The sequence below is a fragment of the Rattus norvegicus genome, chromosome 1 (assembly GCF_036323735.1).
Source record: "Rattus norvegicus strain BN/NHsdMcwi chromosome 1, GRCr8, whole genome shotgun sequence".
In the NCBI taxonomy this organism is placed as follows: domain Eukaryota; kingdom Metazoa; phylum Chordata; class Mammalia; order Rodentia; family Muridae; genus Rattus; species Rattus norvegicus.
Genome location: NC_086019.1, coordinates 123,873,252 through 123,897,031, shown reverse-complemented (window position 1 = coordinate 123,897,031; position 23,780 = coordinate 123,873,252). Strand labels below are relative to the sequence as shown.

Sequence of the window (23,780 nt, the reverse complement as noted above, 5' to 3'; positions counted from 1 at the left end):
TTCATCATTTGTGTCACCTTTGCCTGGTAGTCTGAATACAAAAAAAAAAAAAAAAAAAAAAAACATCCTATTGATTTTCAATAAGGCTTTACCAACTCAGTCCTATGACAAAAGTGCTTCAGCATTCAGTAAACCACTTTAGTGTGAAGATCGTGAGTTATTTATGTAAAACTGTTTAAAAGTCATAGACTCTTGAGAAAAGAGGGATCTGGAAAGGAAGGAAAAGATAGAGGTATAGATCAAGGTTCTGTCTCGTCCATTATTCTAATTCACACAGAACTCATCTTTGGCAATTATCTGTGGTACATGATAAATAGATATCCTAGTTGGTCTTGAAGTTTGTTGACATCTTCTCATTAATTACAGGAAAAGGCAAGAGATCATGCTTCTAGTACCACACACTAAGACAATTTATCTTATGAAAGTCTACACTTAATGACTGTAGCCTTAATGTAGGCTTAAAATACAAACCAAGGAAGAGTACAGGAGGTTCACTCATTTATGTGAAATATAAGAGAGTCATGAACCTTTCAGGATAATGATTTTCTGGGCAGCCTATTTCTGATCTCATGAAGCCCAGAAAATAATAAAGAAAATGCTCTGAGATATTTATCGATAATCTTATCTGTTACCTAGGTAGAACCTTGGGGATGTCTATATTGACTTGTTATTTTAATGGTAATTACGGGAAGTAGACTTTGCTTCTATCTCTACTTATGGTTTGTAAATTGTATGTTGGGTATTCCGAGCTTTTGGGATAATATCTGCTTATCAGTGAGTACATACAATGTTTGTTACTTTGTGATTGGGTTACCTCTCTCACGATACTATTTTCAAGTTTCATCCATTTGCCTAAGTATTTCATGAAGACATTGTTTTCAAAACTTGATAGAATTCCATTGCATAAAGGTGCCACATTTACTGTATTTATTAATCTGTTGAAGGATATCTGGATCCTATCTGGCTTATGGCTATTATAAATAAGGTTGCTATGAACATAGTAGATATGTCCTTGTTGTATGTTGGATTATATTTTGGGTGTATTCTCAGGAGTGGTATAATGGGGTCCTAAAGTAGTACTATGTCCAATTTTATGAGGAACCTCCAGACTAATTGCCAGAGTGGTTGGACCCACTTGCAATCCCACCAAAAAGGGAGTAGTGTTCCTCTTTTTCACATACTCCACAGAAGATGTTTTGAAGATGCTTTTTTTGAGATTTGATATTATCCATTTTGACTGTTGTGAGGTGGAATCACATAGTTATTTTGATTTGCATTTCCTTGTTAACTAATGATGTTCAACATTTCTTTAGGTGCTTCAAGGCCATTCAACATTTCTCAGTTGAGAATTATTTGTTTATGTAGCCCATTTTTAAAAAGGGTAAATTCTGGAGCCTCACTTCTTCTGTTCTTCTGTGATATATATATATATATATATATATATATATATATATATATATATATATATATATATTTGTGTGTGTGTGTATATGTATATATATATATATATATATATATGTTATGATATTTTCCCAATCTGTAGATTGCTGTGTTGTCCTATTAACACTGTCCTTTAGCTTACTATATATCAGGAATTTTATGAGATCCAATTTGTGGGTTCTTCGTCTTAGAGCATAATACATTGTTGTTCTTTTCAGGAAAGTTTTCCCTATAACCATGTGTTCGAGATTATTCCCAATTTTCTATTAGTTTCTGTATTCCTAGTTTATATGGAAGTCCAGTATTCACTTGGAATTGTACTATCTACAAGACAATAAAAATAGATTTGCATTCTCAAATGCTGAATGCCAGTTGAACCAGCACCATTTGTTGAAAATGCTATCTTTTTTCAACTAGATGCATTTATCATCTTTGTCAAATATCAAGTGTCCATAGATGTGTGGATTCATTTCCGGGTCTTCAATTCTACTCCTCTGATCTACCTGTCTGCCTCTGTACCAATACCATAAAATTTTTAGCTCTAGTGCTCTGTAATGCAGCTGGAGATTTGGATGATGATTCCCCAGAGGTTCTTTTATTCTTGAGAATACTTTTCACTATACTGTTTTTTTTTTATTCCAAATGAATTTGCAGATTGCTCTTTCTAACTCTGTTAAGATTAGACTTGGGATTTTAATGGGGATTGCAGTGAATCTGTAGACTGCTTTCAGCAAGAAGGCCATTACAATTTTTTTTTGGTTCTTTTTTTCGGAGCTGGGGACCGAACCCAGGGCCTTGCACTTCCTAGGCAAGTGCTCTACCACTGAGCTAAATCCCCAACCTTGGCCATTACAATATTAATCCTGCCAATCCATGAGTATGGGAAATGTTTGTGTTCCTGAGATCTTCAATTTCTTTCTTCAGAAACTTGAAGATTTTGTCAAACAGATTCATACTTGTTTGGTTAGTGTCATACCAAGGTATTTGATATGATTTGTGACTGTTGTGAAGGATGAGACATCCCTCAGTTCTTTCTTAACCTGTTTATCCTTTGGGTAGAAGAAGGGAACTGATTTTTTTGAGTTATTTTTATAGCCAGCAACTTTACTGAGGTTGTTTATCAGGATTAGATGTTCTCCAGTGAAATTTTTGGGGGCACTTATGTATACTATCTTATAATCTGCCAATAGAGATTTTTGACTTCTTTTTTTGCACTTTGTATCCCTTTGAACTTTTTTGGTTGTCTAATTGTTCTGGCTAGGATTTCAAATACTACATTGAATAGGAGAGTGAGCAACCTTGTCTAATCACTGATTTTAGTTGGATTGCTTCAAGTTTCTCTTTATTTAGCTTGCTGTTGGCTACTTGTTTTCTGTATATTGTTTTTATTATATTTAGATATGTGTCTTGAATTCCTCATCTTTCCAAGACTTTTATCTCAAAGGGGTATCAAATTATATAAAAAGCTTTCAAAGCCTCTAATGAGATGATTATGTGATCTTTTTCTTTCAATCCATTTATATTGTGGATTATGTTGATGAACTAACATTGAACCATGCTAGCATCCCTTGAATGAAGCCTATTTGACCATGAATATTCATTCTGATATGTTCTTCAATTCATTTTGTGAAAATCTGATTATTTTTGCATCAGTATTCTTAAGGGATATTGGTCTGAAGTTTTCTTAGTTTTCTATTTTTATTCTTAGTGTGGTTTAAGTATAAGTGCAATTTTGGTCTCAATGAATGAAGTGGGTTCTGTTCCTTCCTTCTGTTTCTATTTTGTACAATGGTTTAGACAGTATTGCCATTTGGTCTTCTCTGAATGTCTGATTGAATTCAGCACTAAACCAAATCTGTTCCTGAGCTGTTTTGTTTGGTTGCTTGCTTCTTTGTTAGTTTTGGGAATTCATTTAATGACTGGATTTATTTCTTTAGGAGATATGGGATTTTTTACATGGTTTATCTGTTCCTGGTTTTACTTTGGTATGTGATATCTGTCTAGAAATTGTCTATTTCATCCAGACTTTCCAGTTTTGTTGAGTATATATTCAATTGTAATAGGGTCTGATGATTTTTTTGGATTTCCTCAGTTTCTGTTGCTCTGTCTTCCTTTTCATTTATGTTTTGTTAATTTGGATAATGTCGCTGGGTCCTCTGGTTAGTCTAGCTAAGGGTTTATCTATCTTGTTGATATTCCCAAAGTATCAACTCCCTGTTTTGTTGATTATTTGTATAGATTCATTTTGTTTCTACTTGGTTGATTTCAGTCCCGAATGTGACTATTTCCTGCCTTCTACATCTCTAGGCTATAATTGCTTCTTTTTCTCATAGAGTTTTCAGGTGTGCTGTCAAGGTGCTTGTGTATGTTCTGTCAAGTTTCTTTTGGAGGCACTCGGAGATTTGAGTTTTCCTCTTTGCACTGCTTTCATTATCCCATAAGTTTGGGTGTGTTGTGCCTTCGTTATCATTAAATTCTAAAAAGTTTTTTTTATTTTTATTAACTTGAGTATTTATTTACATTTTGATTGTTATTCCCCTTCCCAGTTTCTGGGCCAACATCCCCCTAACCCTCCCCCTTCCTTTTCTATGGGTGTTCCCCTCCCCATCCTCTCCCCATTACCACCCTCCCCCCAACAATCATGTTCAGTGAGGGTTCCATCTTGGCAGGACCAAGGGATTCCCCTTCCACTGGTGTTCTTACTAGGCTAGTCATTGCTACCTATGAGGTTGAAGCCCAGGGTCAGTCCATGTATAGTCTAAAAAGTTTTTAATATATGTCTTTATTTCTTCTTTGTGCAATTTGACATTGAGTAGTGTTGTTTAGTTTCCATGTGTATGTGGGCTTGGTGTTGTTTTTGTTGTTATTGAAGAGCAGTCTTAGTCCAGGGTGATCTGATAGAATGTGTATGATTAACTCTATCATCTTTTGTCTGTTGTGGCCTGTTTTGTGACTGATTATATCATCAATTTCGAGGAGGGTACCATAAGGTGCTGAGAAGAATGTATATTCTTTTGCTTTAGGATGAAATGTTCTACAGATATCATTAAATCCATTTGGTTCATAACTTCTGTTAGTTTTACTGTGTCTCTGTTTAGTTTCTATTTCCATGATCTGTCCTTTGAAGACAGTAAGCTGTTGAATTCACCCACTAATATTTGTGAGGTACAATGTGTGTTTTGAATTTTATTAAACTTTCTTCCACCAATGCAGGTGCCCTTTCATTTAGAACATTGATGTTCAGGATTTAGAGTTCATTTTGATGGATGTTTCCTTTCATGATTTTTATTACTGTATGAGTTTTAATGTGTGCTTTGAACTTCAGTAATAGTACCTTTGCAAATGTGAGTGCCCTTGCATTTGAAGCATAAGTGTTCAGAATTAAAAGTTCATCTTGGTGATATTTCCTTTGTTGAGTATGGAATGTCCTTCCTTATCCATTTTGCTGACTTTCAGTCAAACATCTATTTACTTGATGTAAGAATGACTACCCCAGCTTGTTTTTTGGGACCATTTGCTTGGAATGGTTTTCCTAGACTTTTACTCTGAGGAAATGTCAGTCTTTTCATTTAGTTGTGTTTACCTTATGCAGCAAAATGCTGGGCTTTTTTTTACATGTCAAGTCTGTAAATCTATGTGTTTGTATTGTGTAATTCTGTCCATTGATTGTATGACAGATTAAGAAAAAATGAGTGTTGTTTCCTCTTATTTTGGTTGTTAAACACGGGATTGAAATTTTGTGGCTGTCTTGTTTTGGATTTGTTGTCAGAATGTTGATTTCTTGCTTTTTTGGGAGTAGTTTTCAGCGATGTGGTGGAGTTTTCAATACATTATCCTTTGTTGTCCTGTATTTGTAAATGGCAATGTTTGAATTTGGCTTTGTCCTGGAATATGTTGGTTTCTCCATTTATGTTAATTGATAGTATTGCTGGATAATGGAGCCTCACCTGACATATTTGTTCTCTTACATTCTGTATGACATGTGCCCAAGGTCTTCTAGCTTTTAGGGTCACTGTTGAGAAGTTTGGTGAAATCTGACGTGTCTGCCTTTATATGTAACTTGACCTCTTTCTCTCAATGCTCTTAATAGTCCATCATTACATTGTTTTTGCTCTTTTATTTATTGTATGATTGGAGGAATTTCTGTTTTGTTCCATCTATTTCTCATACTGTAGGCTAATTGTATGTTCATTGTTTATTGTCACCTATTTATTTTGCTTAGTGAATTTTTATTCTGTAACTTTTTTAAGATATTTATTCTGTTGATAGTGTGTCCTGGATTTCCTTTATGTTTTTGATTAGGAACTTTATGCAGTTTGCATTTTCTTTTACTGTTGTGTCAATGTTTTCAGGGTATCTTGTACACTTGAGATTCTCTCCTCTATCTCTTGTATTCTGTTGGTGATGCTTGTGTCTATGACTCCTGAACTCTTACCTAGGTTTTCCATATCCAAGATTTTGTTCCTTTGTGATTTCTTTTATTGTCTATTTCCTGTTTTAGTTCCTGGATGGTTTGTTCATTTCCTTTACCTATTTGGCTATGATTTCCTCTATTTCTTTAATGGGTTTAGGTATTAGCTCTTCAAGGCCATCTGGCAGCTTACCCGTGTTCTATTGTACTTCTTTCAGGGACTTATTTATTAATGTCTATCGTCATCTTCTTTCATCTTCATGAGATGTGATTTTTAGAAGTGAATCTTGCTTTTCAGGTGTCTTGGGGTATCCAGGGCTTCCTGTGGTGGGAGAACTGATTTCTGATGTTGCTAAGTAACAATAATTACTTATGCTTATGTCACTGTGTTTGTCTCATGCTATCTGGTTTTCTCTGGTATGAACTGGTCTTGCTGTCCCTGAATTGATCCTGCACTTCCTGTGAGTTTGTGAACTTGTGATGCTGGTTATTTCAAAGTGCTGCAGAACAAGCTGCCTCTGGGTATGGGCAGAGTAAGTGGATATCCAGAGCCCTGTATTTCCTCCTGTGTTCCTGTGCAAGCTAGAAGGCATGAATACATCTTTCTGGGCAAGGCTCCTGTGTCCTCCGTGTCCTGGCGGTTTACAGATACTGAATCAGTGGTTGTGGTCACACCTGTGATCATCACACTGTCAGAAGTTCTGGAGGATAAGCTGCCTCTAGCTGTGTGTGGGTTAGAGAGGTGTGAGTAGAGGCTCTGCTCACAGGGGCAGGGACAAACTGGATGGAATGTGTGCTTCCAGCTAGGTAGAGCTGACTGTGTTTCTAGGGTCCTGTGAGGTACCAGTTCAGATATTGGAAGATTTTGGTCCCATCTGTAGTCCTAGTTCAGTCAGAATTCTGGAGGAACAATCTATCTCTGGTGTGGATAGGTTCAGAAGAGTGGAGCATTTTCTGTTTTGCTATTAAAGCTTGAAACCAAATAGTAATTACATAATTAATTTTGTCTTTCTCCTCCAATGTCATCTGTTTTTTTTTTTTTTGTTGATAAGAGGCAGAGCAGTCTGCCAAGATTTTCTTTTTTCTTTCTTTCTTTTTTTTATTAACTTGAGTGTTTTTTATTTACATTTTGAGGGTTATTCCCTTTCCAGGTTCCTGGGCAAACATCCCCCTAATCCCTACCCCTCCGCTTCTTTGTGGGTATTCCCCTCCCCATCCTCCCCCCATTGCCGCCCTCCCCCCAACAATCACGTTCACTGGGGGTTCAGTCTTAGCAGGACCAAGGGCTTCCCCTTCCACTGGTGATCTTACTAGGATATTCATTGCTACCTATGAGATCAGAGTCCGGGGTCAGTCCATGTATAGTCTTTAGGTAGTGGCTTAGTCCCTGGAAGCTCTGCTTGCTTGGCATTGTTGTTCATAAGGGGTCTCGAGCCCCTTCAAGCTCTTGCAGTTCTTTCTCTGATTCCTTCAACGGGGGTCCTATTCTCAGTTCAGTGGTTTGCTGCTGGCATTTGCCTCTGTATTTGCTGTATTCTGGCTGTGTCTCTCAGGAGAGATCTGATTATGTAAGTTCTTAAATAAACACTGGGTAATATAAATAAGGCTGCTATGAATATAGTGGAGCACGTGTCTTTTTTATATGTTTAATATATGGAAAACCACCAACTTGATCCATTATATAAACAAACTGAAAGAACAAAACCACATGATCATTTCATTAGATGCTGAGAAAGCATTTGACACAATTCAACACCCCTTCATGATAAAAGTCCTGGAAAGAATAGGAATTCAAGGCCCATACCTAAACAGAGTAAAAGCCATATACAGCAAACCAGTTGCTAACATTAAACTAAATGGGGAGAAACTTGAAGCAATCCCACTAAAATCAGGGACTAGACAAGGCTGCCCACTCTCTCCCTACTTATTCAATATAGTTCTTGAAGTTCTAGCCAGAGCAATCAGACAGCAAAAGGAGGCCAAGGGGATACAGATCGGAAAAGAAGAAGTCAAAATATCACTATTTGCAGATGATATGATAGTATATTTAAGTGATCCCAAAAGTTCCACCAGAGAACTACTAAAGCTGATAAACAACTTTAGCAAAGTGGCTGGGTATAAAATTAACTCAAATAAATCAGTAGCCTTCCTCTACACAAAAGAGAAACAAGCCAAGAAAGAAATTAGGGAAACGACACCCTTCATAATAGACCCAAATAATATAAAGTACCTCTGTGTGACTTTAACCAGGCAAGTAAAAGATCTGTACAATAAGAACTTCAAGACACTGAAGAAAGAAACTGAAGAAGACCTCAGAAGATGGAAAGATCTCCCATGCTCATGGATTGGCAGGATTAATATAGTAAAAATGGCCATTTTACCAAAAGCGATCTACAGATTCAATGCAATCCCCATCAAAATACCAATCCAATTCTTCAAAGAGTTAGACAGAACAATTTGCAAATTCATCTGTTTTCATTTTATATGCTTGTATATATAGTGTACATTTCTCTCTCTCTCTCTCTCTCTCTCTCTCTCTCTCTCTCTCTCTCTCTCTCTCTCTCTCCTTCTCTCTGTGTGTATGTGTTTCTGTGTGTGTTTCGATGTGTGTCTGTTTGTGTGTGTGCACATACAGAGGAACTAGTGAAAACTCTATGTCCTCTGTGTTTACCAATCTTGTATCTCAACTCAACATCCCTTATTTTATTTAGTGAGTACAGTTCACTAGGTGTCTTCATTCCTTTGTCTTTGTTTTTTACATTCATTTGTCCATCTTTTCCATGAACTTCCCTGAGCTCTGAATAGAGACTTGATGGAGATATCACCTTTGTTGCAGTGTTTTGTAAGCTCTCTCTCTCTCTCTCTCTCTCTCTCTCTCTCTCTCTCTCTCTCTCTCATTCTCTCTCCCTCTTCTCTTCTCTTCTCTTCTCTTTAATTCTCTTTTATCCTCTTCTCTTATCTCTCCTTTCTCTCTTTCTTTTTTCTCCCTGTTTCTGCTAAATATTTCATTGTGACCATTTGTACTTGGTATCATATCTTGCAATGAGAAAGCTTCAGAAATGACATTTCTAATGATTATACTTATACAACTCACTGTCAACAGGGAGCCTGAAAAGGTGCCCAAAGTAGAACTTTAATTCCTCCATAGTAGTATCTGATTTGGGGAATGTTGTCTGTAGGTTACTAAAAAAGAAATGTGAGACCCAAGACCCAAGCCAATATCAAAATATTTGATTTATAATGCAGAGTGTCCTGAAAAATATTTAGGGCAAAGTAGCACAAATCTTGTGGAAGTAAAAACTACCATCTGACTTGCCATATTACACACTTGTTCCATGAGGCAAAACCAATAACTGAAAGAGGTTGGGAGAAGAATAAGAATTAAATAGATAGCCCAGAGCCCAAGGTGTTATGTACTTGTAGATCTGTGACTTACTTAATCATCACCAGTTCCACGGTAATACATTGTGATATATTAAAAAACAAATATCAAAAACAAGAAAAGGAACAAAAGGAAAATAGAATGAAGAAAACAAATCAAAAATCAAAAACAAAATGAATAAAACAAAACCAAAACAATCAAGCAGAATAAAAGTTAAATGAATGGAAAAAATGAAGGACATACCACTGTGAGAATTGTGTTGAAAGGACTTGAACCAGCAGGACCACAAAAAGATAAGGGATATTGGAGAAAGAAGTAAATAATTTTTAGTATTAACATGTGGTATTCATTTATTAATTAATCAAAATTTGTATTCTATCATTATTTAGGAGCATATATTCATTGAAAGTATAATGAATTTTAGCCATTAACATTAAAAATCCCTGTACAATGTAAAATAATAGCCATGATATACATTATAAAAAGTTAATAAGAATAACTTCTTCTCAAGGAAAGTTGGAAAAAATGGAAGGCATATTAAGGGTAGGTGTGTACTTTGCCAGAAGGTTGGTTCTCATATGTGACTGAGGTATATGGGAGAAAACTGTGTTACTTTTACTCAGCCATGCATGTGCTAGTCACAGGGTAACAATATAAATACAGTCATAACTCTTAAAATTTCAGTCAAGTATGCAAAATCTAAATTTGAAAATTGAGAATAACTTTACAGGAAGGCATATGTTGGGAAGATATAATTTTGGAGTATCTGTGGGCATTTGATGAACTGGTTGCATAGGGAAAGTAGTATTTTTCAGGGAGAATTAGTATTAGAGGGTACTTCTGCTCCTGTAGATCTGTTTGAATCTGAACCCATATTAGAGGCCTAAATTGGTCATGTGTGTATTAAAAAGTGATCAAATTAAGTGGTCATAGATTGTTTAAGTCATAGATATTATGGGTAACATTAATTTATTGTATGTAATGGTTGCATTTTTACCAAATTATATGACAATAACTATTTTACATTTTTTGTTTAGATACTATACCAATATACACAATGTGATTCTCTGTACCATAAAATCAAACATGTAGCCACATACAAGGAAATCATTGAAATATGCCTAGATATTTGGATATTTCTTTTCTAAAATAAACACCTATTAATATTTCTTTAGCATTATTATAATGTAAGAGGTGGTGTACACTGTGGTAAATAGTTTTATGAAGTTAGAAACAAGTACGTCTTCAAATAATTTCATGTGCAGTGACTGCAAGTTGTAATGTGCATAAGAATATGAGCTAGTGTGATACATTTCCAAATAATCAAATATCATTGCCTATTGCCACAGGAAGATTACAAAATCTCAGCACTGAAGTACATTTGATAGCCCATGATTACAAGCAGAAGTCCCTAGACACAAATGGAGGCTTTGTTTTAGGTACTATTACCTAAATACAGGTTCAAAGGTGCGGGCATTACTGACCAGTTTCCTATTTGAGTTAGAGCTAGAAATTAAACAGCAATAACATAATATTTTGTTCTGTCTCCTTCCATTTTGTCTTTACTTTATTTCTGATGCAACAGGCAGGGAGGGGGGAGCAGAAATAGAGGAAATATGATGGAGAAATCTCCATGGTAACAACAGGCTTTTACTTTCTTTGTCATTTACTGAGATCTCTCTTCTGATTGGTCCCAAATATTTTCCCTATTTTCTTATGAATACTCAACCATTCTGTGTCAATCAGAGCTAAAGAGATCTCTTCACATAAAATTTTTCCAGTAATTCTCATGGTAGATATCTCGTTGTCAGCTTACACCTGGTCCTTGACATAGATTTACTTCAAGCTGCTTCTCAGAGAAGGAGGAGTGCTCTGGAAAACTGAAGATGAATATGAAACTGGAAAATTAGCATGGTCCAGTAATGTGTTATGATGTTTAACATTCTTCTCTAAATGAAAATGCACCTGTTTGCTGTGCTGTGTATTTCTCATTGCTTCTGGTCATGCCTTCAGTTTTAAGATCTATCATTCAGTATTCAGCCTTGGATTTCTTCTTGATCTGCAATGATAGTGTATTTCATCAGTCCTCAGTATCTGACAGAGACAGGAATCTTGTTGCTCCTTAATCATCTTTGGCAGATTAGATCTGCAGAGAATTTTTATATCATGATAGCAGTGATCATTTGGCATCATGAAGCTTTCAGGAACATTTTTGACATCACCTTACCTAGTATAGCACTCCCATCTGAGTGTACTAAAACTGAAACACTGCAATTCTGCTTTCCTATTTTCTTAGTACTATCAAAGTCTGAGATATTTTATATTATTTAGCAATCCAAATTTTAACATAATTTTTAAGTTGTTATTGTTGGGAACAAACATAATTCCATGTTCATCCATACATATCTGCAATTTTATTCTTTACGAACTGTCAAACTAAAATTTACCATGTACTCCAATTTACAATGTTACTATACCAAAATTTCTTTATTTTTTGACTTTTCAATCTCATCTTATTAAAGTTTCCAACCACCATGATTTGTCATAGTAAATTAGGTTAGCTATATTGCTCTCTTTAATTACAATTAATATCATTGGCCATGTTTTCAATAGTGATTATTATTTATCATCCTATGTGTATTGTGTGTCCTGTGGTAATTTTACAAAATTCACGTTTTTGTTCCTCGTCATAATTTAAGAATGTTAATTGCATTTAAGTTTATGTAAATACTGATATGTATAATAATCAAGTGATGATAATAGACTGAATCAATTCAGCTCTATTTCCTGTCTTATAATTATTTTTGTTTTCTCATCAGTTTTGAAATTGCTAATACATGTTTACAACAGGAAATGTTCTTCTCAATATCTCTACCAAATTTATCATCTCATTTTCTTGTTAACTATTTAGTTAAGTATTTGGTTTTAGATCAGTGAATTTTTTCATTGTTCTCTCCATCATCTGTGTTCTTTTTGATTCAATATATTTAACATAATTATAAACCTTGATGACTTAGCCGATTTTTGGACTCATTTATGAAAAAAAGTGTGTTGATCTGACAAATTTGCTGACAATTTTGAATATGGGTTGTGGATATAGAAATAGATGATTAGTCAAAAATATACTCTCCTTGGAAGATACCTCATTTACCCTATATAACACCTATAGGATCCACCAGAAAGAATGATAGGCTTTGGTATTTTCAAACCCCAGTCACTTGTGATTCTTGAATGTTTCCCAAAAACAAGTGCTAGACAATGTGTATCTGCCCATACATTTAATAATGGTATGAGTGTTTTATTGTTTTACAAATAAAGTTCTTATTGGATTAAATGTCCATCCTGATGGAGGTAAGATTCTATGTGGGTTTTATGGGTCTTTTATACAAACACTTATTAAAAATATAGATATTGTCTTTAGTGAAGAAACAGCTCATAATGATTTCATAAATGAATGTAGTATCAGGTAAAAATCCCATACATTTATATTTATTCTCCTAAACTATGACTATATTCCATGTCTATTAAGTCATATCCATTTCTTAATTTTCATCATTTGTGTCACCCTTGCCTTGTAGTCAAATACAAAAAAAAGGAAAATTTCCCATTCATTTTTCAATAAGGCTTTACCAAAGTAAGTCCTACGACAAAAGTGCTTCAGTAAACTACTATAGTGCAAAAACTGTGAGTTATTTAGGTAGAACTGTTTAAAACTCATAGACTCTTGAGAAAAGAGGGAGCTGGAAAGAAAGGAAGAGATAAAAGTATACATCAAGGGGCTCACTATTCTTTTATTCCAAATAAAACAGAACCTACCTTGGGCAATCATCTGTGCTACATGATAAATAGATTTCCCAGTTGGCCTAGAAGTTTGTTCACATCTCCTCATTAATGACAGGAAAAGGCAAGAGATCCTGCTTCTAGTATCACATGCTCAGACAATTTATTTTCTGAAAGTCTACACCTAATGAATATTACCATTAATGTTTACTTAAAAATAAAAGCAAAGGAAGAGTATTGGTGGTTGGCTTTAATGTGAAATATAAGAGAATCATCACTCTTACAGGGTAATGATTTTCTAGGCAGTGTAATTCTCATATCACTAAACCCAGAAAATAGTAAATAACCAATGCTCTGAGATTTTTATCAATAATCTTATGTGTTACCTAGGTAGAACCTTGAGGAACTTCTATATTGACTTGTTATTTTGATGTTAGTTAGAGGGAGTAGACATTGTTATATCTCAACTTATTGTTTTTCAATTGTATATTGGGTATTCTGAGCTTTTGAGATAAAATCTGCTTATCAGTGAGTGCGTACAATGTGTGTTATTTTTTGAGTGGGTTACCTCTGTCATGATTGATATTTTTTTGTTTCATCTATTTAGCTAAGAATTTCATGAATTCATTGTTTTGTATAGTTGAGTAGAAATCCATTGTGTATAGGTACCATATTTACTCTATTCATTAATCTCTTGAAAGACATCTGGGTTCTTTCCAGCATCTGGCTATTATAAATAAGGCTGCTATGAATATAGTAGATGCATCCATATAATATGGTGGAACATCTTTTCAGTGTATGCTCAGGAGTGGTATACCTGAGTACTGAAATAGTGCTATCTCTAATTTTTTAAGGAAACATCAGACTGATTTCTAGAGTGCTTGTTCCAGCTTTCAATCCCACCACCTATGGAGGAGTGTTCCTCTTTTTCCCCAAATTCCACAGAAGCTGCTATCACTTCAGTTTTGATGTTAGCCATTTTGACTGTTTTGAGGTGGAATCTCAGAGTTATTTTGATTTGCATTTCCCTGATGACTATCAATGTTAAACATTTCTTTATGTGCTTCTAGGACATTCAAAATTTCTCAGTTGAGAATTATTTTTTATCTCTGTAGCCCACGTTAAAAAGAGTTAATTGATTCTCTAGAGACGAATTTCTTGTATTCTTTATATATGTAATGGATATTAGCCATCTATCTGACGTAAGACCTTTCACAATCTGTTGGTAGATGTTTTGTCTTGTTGACAGTGTCCTTTCCTTACAATAGCATCGGAATTTTATGAGGTCTAATTTGTTGATTCTTAATCTTAGAGCCTAAGACATTGGTGTTCTGTTCAGCAAAATTTCCCCCTTACCCATATGTTCTAGTCTATCCCCATCTTTCTACTAGTTTCTCTATTTCTGATTTTATATGGAAGTCCAATATTCAGTTGGAGTTGAACTTTGAGAAAGACAATGAAAATAGATAGATTTGCATTCTTAAATGAAGACTATGCAGTTGAACCAACACCGTTTGTTGAGATGCTATCTTTTCCAACTTAACGGTTTTACCACCTTGTCAATTATCAAGTGACTATAGGTGTGAGTTTTCATTTCTGGGCCTTCAGTTCTATTGCACTTATCTACCTGTCTGTCTTTGTACTGCTACCATATAATTTTTATCACTATTGATCTGTAATATAACTGGAGATTGGTGACGGTGATTCCCCAGACATTCTTTTATTCTTGAGGATAGTTATCACTATCCTGGTGTTTTTTTGCTTTTTTTGTTTTATTGTTATTCCAAATAAAGATGCAAATTTCTCTTTCTAACTCTCTGAAGATGTGGCTTGGGATTTTAAGTGTGGATTATATTGAATCTGTAGATTGCTTTCAGCAAGTTGGCCATTATTACTATATTAATCCTGTCAATCCATGAGAATATGAGATCTTTGTTTTCTTGAGGTCTTCAATTTTTTTCTTCAGAAAGTTGAAGATCTTGTCATACAGATCTTTTATTTGCTTTGTTAGTGTCACACAAGGTATTTTGTATGATTTGGGACTATTGTGAATAGTGTCATATCTCTAATGTCTTTCTTAACCTGTTTATCCTCTGGGTAGAGGAAGGCTACTGATTTGTTTGAGTTATTTTTATACCCGCAACTTTGCTGAAGTTGTTTGTCAGGTTAGGGCTTCTCTAGTGGAATTCTTCTGGCTAGAACTACAAGTACTACATTGAATTGGTAGAGAGAGAGTGGGCATCCTTGTCTAGTCCCTGATTTTAGTGGGATTGCTTTAAATTTCTCTTAATTTAGCTTGCTGTTGCATACTGATTTGCTATGTATTGCTTTTACTATATTTAGCTATGGGCTTGAATTCCTGATCTTTCCAAGACGTTTATCTCAAAAAGGTATTACATTTTGTAAAATGCTTTCATCACATCTAATGAGATGATAATATAATTTTTTCCTTGAATACATTTATATTGTGGATTACACTGATGAATTTACTAATATTTAACCATCCCAGAATCCCTAGTATGAAGCCTACTTGATCATGATAGATGTTCATTCTGATGTGTTCTTGGATTCAGTTTGTGAGATTCTGATTCCTTTTGCATCAATATTCATAAGGGATATTTGTCTGTAGCTCTCTTTATTTGTTTGGTGTTAGTGTGCTTTAAGTATAAGTGAATTTTTGCCTCAAAGATGAAATAGGTTGTGATTGCTCCACCTGTTTAAATTTTTGGAATGTTTTGAACAATATTCGCATTTGATCTTCTGGTGAAGGTCTGATAAAATTCAGCACTAAATCAAATCTGTTCATGAGCTTTCTTGTTTGCTTGCTTGTTTGTTTTGGGGAGATATTTAATGACTGGCTCTATTTCTTTAGGAGATATGGGATTTTTGCATGGTTTATCTGTTCCTGGTTTTATTTGGTATGTGATATCTGTCTTGAAAAATGTCCATTTCATCCAGCTTTCCAGTTTTTTTGAGTATAGGCATTACTATTAGGATCTGGTGAGTGTTTTTTTTTTGCATCTCCTCATTTTCTGCTGTCATGTCTTCATTTTCATCATGATTTTGTTAATTTGGATAATGTCGCTTGGCCCTCTGGTTAGTCTAGCTATGGTTTATCTATCTTCTCGATTTGCTCAATGTAACAGCTCCTGGTTTTGTTGATTCTTTGTATATTTCTTTTCATTTCTACTTGGTTGATTTCAGCCCAAAATTTGTCTATTTCCTGCCTTCTACAGCCCTTGTCTCTAATTGCTTTTTTCTCTAGAGCTTTCAGGTGTGCTGTAAAGGTGCTAGTGCATGCTCTCTTTAGTTACTTTTTGGGGCACTCAGAGCTATGAGTTTTCCTCTTTGTACTACTTTCATTATCCCATAAGTTTGAGTATGTTGTTCATTATCATTAAATTCTAAAAAGTCTTTAACTTCTTTATTTCTTTCTTGGCCAAATTGCCATTGAGTTGTTCAACTTCAATGTGCATATGGGTTGTGTATTGTTTTTGTTGATATTGAAGACTAGTCTTAGTCCAGGGTGATCTGATAGGATGCATGGAATTCTTTCTATCATCTTTTGTCTGATGAGGCCTGTTTTGTGACTGATTATATAGTCAATTTTGGAGAAGGTAATATAGGTGCTGAGAATTAGGTATATTCTTTTGTTTTAGGACCAACTGTTCTATAGATATTGTTAAATCCATTTAGTTCATAACTTTGGTTAATTTCACTGTATCACTGTTTGGTTTCTGTTTCCATGATTTGTCCTTTGATGATGGTGTGTTGTTGAATTCACTCACAATTATTTGTGAGGTAAATTTTCTTCAATCAATGCAGGGGCCCTTGATTTAAGAGTAGCTTGTTTCTTGGGACCATTTGCTTGGAATGATTTTTTCAGCCTTTTACTCTGAAGAAGTGTCTGTTTTTTCATTTACATGTTTTTACTTTTTGCAGCAAAATGCTGGGCCCTTTTTACATATGCATTCTTTAGATCTATGTGTTTGCCTTGTGTAATTGAGTCCATTGATTGTAAGAACGATTAAGAAAAAATGAATTTTCTTCCTCTTAGTTTGGTTATAAGACATGGGATTATAATTTTGCATCTCTCTTCTTTTGGGCTTGTTGTCAGAATGTTAATTCTTGCTTTTACTTGGGAGTAGTTTTCATTGATGTGCTGGAGTTTTCCATACATTAGCCTTTGTTCTCCTGTATTTGTGAATGGAATTGTTTGAATTCTGGTTTGTCCTGGAATATCTTGGTTTCTCTAACTAAGTTAATTCAGAGTTTTGCTGAGTAATGTATCCTCAGCTGACATTTTTTTCTTTTAGGTTGTGTATGGCATGTGGCCTAGGTAGTCTATCTTTTAGTGTCTCTGTAGAGAAGACTGGTATAATCTGACAGGTCTGGCTTTATACGTAACGTTTTCTTACAATACTCTTAATAGTGTATCATTGCATTGTGTATTTGCTGTTTTATTTATTATGTGATTAGAGGAATTTCTGTCTTATTCCATCTATTTGACTTTCTGTAGACTAATTGTATGTTTATTGTTTATTATCACCTATTTCTTTTGCTTAGTGAATTTTTCTGATGTAATTTTTTTGTGATATCTATTCCCTTGATATTGTGTCCTGGATTTACTGGATGTTTTTGATTAGGAACTTTATGCAGGTTACATTTTCTTTGACGGTTGTGTCAATGTTTACATGGTATCTTGTACAACTGGGATTCTTGTTCTCTCTTTGTATTATCTTGGTGATACATATATGACTCCTGATCTCTTTCATATTTTTTTCCATATACATTTTTTCCTTAGTGATTGCTTCTAGTGTCTGTTTCCAGTTTTAGTTCCTGGATGGTTATGTTCATTTTCTTTACCTGTTTGGCTCTGATTTCCTCTATTTCTTCAAGGGGTTTATGTATTAGTTCTTCAAGTGGTTCTCCAGGCTTACTTGTGTTCCATTGTAGTTCTTTAAGGGACTTATTTATTAACATCTATCATCATCTTCTATTATCTTCATGAGATGGAATTTTACATCTGAATCTTGCTTCTCAGGTGTCTTGGGGTATCTAGGGCTTCTTGTGGTAGGAGAACTGATTAGTGATGTTGCCAAGTAGCAGTGATTTTTTTATGCTTATGTCACTGTTTTTGTCTCATTCTATCTAGTTTTCTCTGGTATGAACTGCTCTTAGTATCTCTGAATTGAGCCTATCCTTCCTCTGAGATTTTGAATTGGTGATTGTGGTTGTTTCAAAAGTGCTGCAGAACAAGCTGGTTCTGGGTTTCGGCAGAGTAAGTGGACATCCAGAGCCCTGTACTTCCTCCTGTGTCCCAGTGCAATCTGAAAGGAATGTGTATGACTTGCTGGGCAAGGTTCATTTGCCCTTCAGGTCCTCGGGATTTGCAGTAGAGCCAGATACTGAATCAGTGGTGGGGATCACACCTGTGATCCTGTTACTGCCAGAAGTCCTGGGGGACAAGCTGCCTCTAGCTGTGTGTGGGTTAGAGATGTGGGAGCAGAGGCTCTGCTTGTAGGGGTAGGGGGAAACTGGATGGAATATGTGCCTCCAGCTAGGCAGAGGTGCCTGTGTTTCCTGAGTTCTGTGAGGTACCTGTTAGCTCAGGTATTAGAAGAGTTTGGTCTCATCTGTAATCCTATTTCTGTCAGAAGTCTGGAGGCACAATCTCTCTGGTGTAGCTGGTTTGGGAAGAATGGAGCACTCATTTCTTTTCAATTAGAGCTTGGAACCAAATAATAATTACATAATTTGTTCTTTCTCCTCCAATGTCTTCTGTTTTCAACATATGTGTGTATACATATATATGTGTGTGTGTGTGTGTGTGTGTGTGTGTGTGTGTGTGTGTTTCTGTCTGTTTCTGTGTGTGTTTTCCTGTGTCTGTATGTGTGCACATACAGAGGAACTAAGGGAAAATTATATGTCCTCTGTGCTTACCAGTCTTGATCTCATCTCAACCCTCCATATTTTATTTAGTGAGTACAGTTCTCTGGGTGTCTTCATGCCTTTGTCTTTGTTTTTTATATGCATTCTCCACTCTTTTCCATGAAGGTCCCTGAGCTGTGAATGGAGAGACTTAAAGGAGATTTCACATTTGTTGCACTGTTTTCTAAGTTCACTCTATATCGCTCCTGTCTTTCCTCTCTTCTCTTCCTTTTCTCCTCTCTTCTCTTTGTTTCTTTTCTCTTCTCTCTCCTTTCTATCTTTCTTTTTTCCTGTCTCTACTAAATATTTCATTTTGGACATTTGTACTTGTAATCTTTTTCTGGAATGAGAAAACTTCAGATAATGCCATTTCTAATAATACTTATGCAGTTCACTATCAACAGAGCTATTGAAAAAGTGCCTAAGATAGAACATTAATTCCTCCATATTAGTGCCCTATGTGGGGAATGTTATCTGTAGGTTGCTAAAAAAGAATGTAAGAACCAAACCAATATCAAAATCTTTGATTTATAATGCAGAGTGTCTTTCAAAATATTTAGGGTAAAGGTAGCACACATCTTGTGGAAGTAAAAACTACCATCTGATTTGCTGTATTGCACACTTGCTCCCTGAGGCAGAATCCATAAGTGTAAGAGGTTGGGAGAAGAATAACGATTAAGTAGATAGCCCAGAGTCCTAGAATTATATACTTGTAGATCTATGACTTACTTAGTCATCACCAGTTCCAGGATTATACATTGCAATATATTAAAAAAAAGGATATCCAAAACAATAAAAAGGAAAAATAGGTAGACAGAATGAAGAAAACAAATCAAAAATCAAAAACAAAATGAAAAAAACCGAAACCAAAACAAACAAGCAGAACAGAAGTTAAATGAGTGGGAAAAAATGAGGGACATACCTATCTCTATGAGAATTCTGTTGAAATTATTTGAACCAGCAGGACCAAAAAGGGGTGAGGGATATTGGAGAAAGAAGTAAATAATGTTTAGTATTAACAAGTATTATTCATTTAGTAATTACTGAAAAATTCTATTCTATCATTATTTAAGAGCTTATATTCATTGAAACTGTAATGAATTTTCACCCATTAACAGTAAAAATCTCTGTGCAATACAAAATAACAACCATGACATACATTTTTTTTATCTTTACTAACTTGAGTATTCCTTATTTACATTACGATTGTTATTCTCCTTCCTGGTTTCCGGGCCAACATCCCCCTAGCCCCTAGCCTTACTCTTCTATATGGGTGTTCCCCTCCCCATCCTCCCCCATTACCACCCTCCTCCCAACAATCATGCTCACTGGGGATTCAGTCTTGGCAGGACCAAGGGCTTCCCCTTCCACTGGTGTTCTTACTAGGCTATTCATTGCTACCTATGAGGTTGGAGCCCAGGGTAAGTCCATGTATAATCTATAGGTAGTGGCTTAGTCTCTGGAAGCTCTGGTTGGTTAGCATTGTTGTTCATATGAGGTCTCAAGCCCCGTCAAGCTCTTCCACTCCTTTCTAAGATTCCTTCAACGGGGGTCCCGTTCTCAGTTTAGTGGTTTGCTGCTGGCATTCATCTATGTATTTGCTGTATTCTGACTGTGTCTCTCAGGAGAGATCTACATCTGGTTCCTGTCAGCCTGCACTTCTTTGCTTCATTCATCTTATCTAGTTTGGTGGCTGTATATGTATGGGCCACATGTGGGGCAGGCTCTGAATGGGTGTTCCTTCTGCCTCTGTTTTAATCTTTGCCTCCCTATTCCCTGCCAAGGGTATTCTTGTTCCCCTTTTAAAGAAGGAGTGAAGCATTCGCATTTTGGTCATCTTTCTTGAGTTTCATGGATTCTGTGCATCTAGGGTAATGCAAGCATTTGAGCTAATAGCCACTTATCAATGAATGCATACCATGTGTGTTTTTCCATGGCATATATTTAACCAGTTAATAAAAATTACTGTTTCTCAAAGAAAGAAAGTTGGAAAAAATTGGAAAGCATATCCAGGGTAGATGTGTACTTTGTCAGAAGGTTGGTTCTTATGTGAGATTGAGCGTATAAAAGAGACAACTGTGTTATTTTCACTCAGTTGTGTATGTGCTAGTCACAGGGCAACAATATATACACAGTCATATATCTTAAAATTTTAAGTATGCAAAATCTAAAATTGAAAATTCAGAATAACTTTACAGGAAGGCATCCGGGTTGGGAAGATATAAATTTGCACTAGCCTTGGACATTTGATGAACTAGTTGCAGAGGGATCATAATATTTTTTAGGGAGGATTAGCATCAGAGGGTACTTTTGTTCCTGTAGATCTGTTTGAATCTAAGCCTATATTGATAGGGCTAAATTGGTTGTGTATGTATTAAAAAGTGTTCAAATTAAGTGACCATGGATTATTAAAGTTACATATATTGTGGATAAACATAATTTATTGTATGAAATAGTTGTATTTTTACCAAATTATATGACACCTTATTAACAAAGTTTTCATATAAATAGCATACCCACATAAACAATGTGTACAATAAAATCAAACATGTAGCCACATGCAAAGAAATTATTGGAATGTGCCTAGATTTTGGGTATTTCTTTTCTAAAATAAACACCTCTTAATATTTCTTTAGCAATATGCAGATTTAAGAGGTGGTGTATCCTGTAGTATATAGATTTATGAAATTAGAAATAAGTATGACTAGATAATTTCACATGCAGAGATTGCAAGTTGTAATGTGCATAAGTATATGAAGTAGTGGTAAATTTTCAAATAATCATAGCTCATTGCATATTGCCACAGTAAGATTATAAGGGCTAAGGACTTCAGTTTATTTGATAGCCCATGATTACAAACAGAAGTCCCTAGACACAAATGGAGGCTTTATTTTAGGAACCATTACCTAGATACAGGCTTAAAGGTGCAGGCATTGCTGACCAGTGATTTTGTTTTAATAAGAGTCAGAAATTAAAGAATAATAACATAATATATCTTTCTTTCACTCTCTCTTTTATCTTTACTGTATTTCTGATGCAACAGGCAGGGAGTGGGGAGAAGAAATTGAGGAGCTTTGATAGAGAAATCTCCATGGTAACAACAGGCTTTTGCTTTCTTCGCAGTGTATTGAGATCTCTCTTCTGATTGGTCCCAAATATTTTCCCTATTTTTTTATATATAATTGGCTATTCTGCGTCAATCAGAGGTAAAGAAATCTATTCACATAAAAATTTTCAAGTAATGCTCATGGTAGGTATCTAGTTGTCAGTGCATAACAGGTTCTTGCCAGAGATTTATTTCAAACTGCTTCTCAGAGAAGGAGGAGTGCTCTGGAAAACTGAAGATGAATATGAAACTAGAAAATCAGCATGGTCAGGTAATATGTTGTGATTTTTGACATTCTTCTCTAAGAGAAGCTGCTCCTATTTGCTTTGCTGGATATCTGTCATTGCTTCTGGTCATTCCTTTAATTTTAAATCTATCATTCAGTATTCAGCCTCATATTTCTGCTTCATCTGCAATGATGGCGTATTTCATAAGTCCTCAGTATCTGTCAGAGACAGGAATCTTTTTGCTCCTTAATCTTCTTAGGCAGATTGGACTTGCAAAGTATTTTGATATCAGGGCAACAATGTTCATTTGGCATCATGAGGCTTTATGGATCATTTTTGACATCACATTTCCTAATACAGCACTGCCATCCAAGCACACTAAAACTGAAATACTGTAATTCACCTTTGTTGTCATCTTGTTATTATCAAAGTATGAGATATTTTACAGTACTTTGAAATCCAAATTCTAACATAATGTTTAAGTTGTTATTGTTTGGAACAAAGAGAATTCCATGTTAATCCTTACATATCTGCATTTTTTTTATTCTTTAAGTACTGTCAAAGTAAAGAATTCACATGTACTCCAATTTGTACTGTTAATATACCAAAATTTCTTTATTTTTTGACTTTGAATCATATCTTACTAAAGTTTTCAGTCACCATACACTTTAGATTAGTCATAGTAAATTAGGTTAGCTATATTACTCTCCTTTCATTACTATTTAATATCATTGTCCATGTTTTTAATAGTGATTATTACTTATCATCCTATGGGTATTGTGTGTTCTGCAGTAATTTTATAAAAGTCAATTTTTTGTTCTTATGCATAATTCAAGAATCTTAATTGCATGTAAGTTTATGTAAATACTGATATGGAGAAGAATCAATTGATGATAATAGATTGATTGTGCTCTATTTTCTGGCTTATATTTATTGTTGGTTTCTCATCAGTTTTGAACTTGCTAAAACATGTTTACAACAGAAAATGTTGGTATTAATGTCTTTACCAAATTTATCATCTCATTTTCCTGTTAACTATTTAGTTACATATTCTGTTTTAGATCAGTGAATTTTCTCATTGTTCTATCCATCATCTATGTTCTTTTTGATTCGATGTTTTTAACCTAATGCTAAACCTTGATGACAACAGAGTTTTCGGCTCATTTATGAAAAAATGTTTATGGATCTGAATAAGAGATCATGGGAAATTACTTGATAATGGGTGCAAAGACAGAGGATATAGTATACTCCTTTGAATATTTATAATGTATTGTAAAAATACTACCTAGGAAGGTGACTGAGAATGATTAAAATAATCTTTTTCTGTTACTGAAAGAAAGCACACACATATAAAAGCATGCAAATATTGAGGTCCTAATGTTTTAAACTATGAAAATCGGTGATAGAAATGGATTGCCTTCATATAGTTTATCTTCAGAATCCTTTGAGAAAGGATTCTATGTCAATAAATTCTATTAACAAATTTCTCGGTTACATTCTAGG

At 34.9% G+C, this 23,780-nt stretch overlaps 1 protein-coding gene across 5 annotated transcripts in view; it reads left to right on the top strand.

Annotated features, from left to right (window-relative positions):
* Positions 1 to 23,780, top strand: part of LOC102555617 (uncharacterized) — a 60,778-nt gene that overhangs the window by 16,371 nt on the left and 20,627 nt on the right. The window contains exon 1 of one of the 5 annotated variants that reach the window (XM_063280953.1): positions 1,541 to 22,321. The exons of 3 other annotated variants lie outside the window; for them this stretch is intronic. In XM_063280953.1, the coding sequence (XP_063137023.1) occupies positions 22,289 to 22,321 (33 nt within the window). In that variant the 5' untranslated portion in view covers positions 1,541 to 22,288. Of the gene's footprint in view, positions 1 to 1,540; positions 22,322 to 23,780 lie in introns of those variants that run through there. One more of the 5 variants, XM_063280950.1, reaches the window with a different exon arrangement.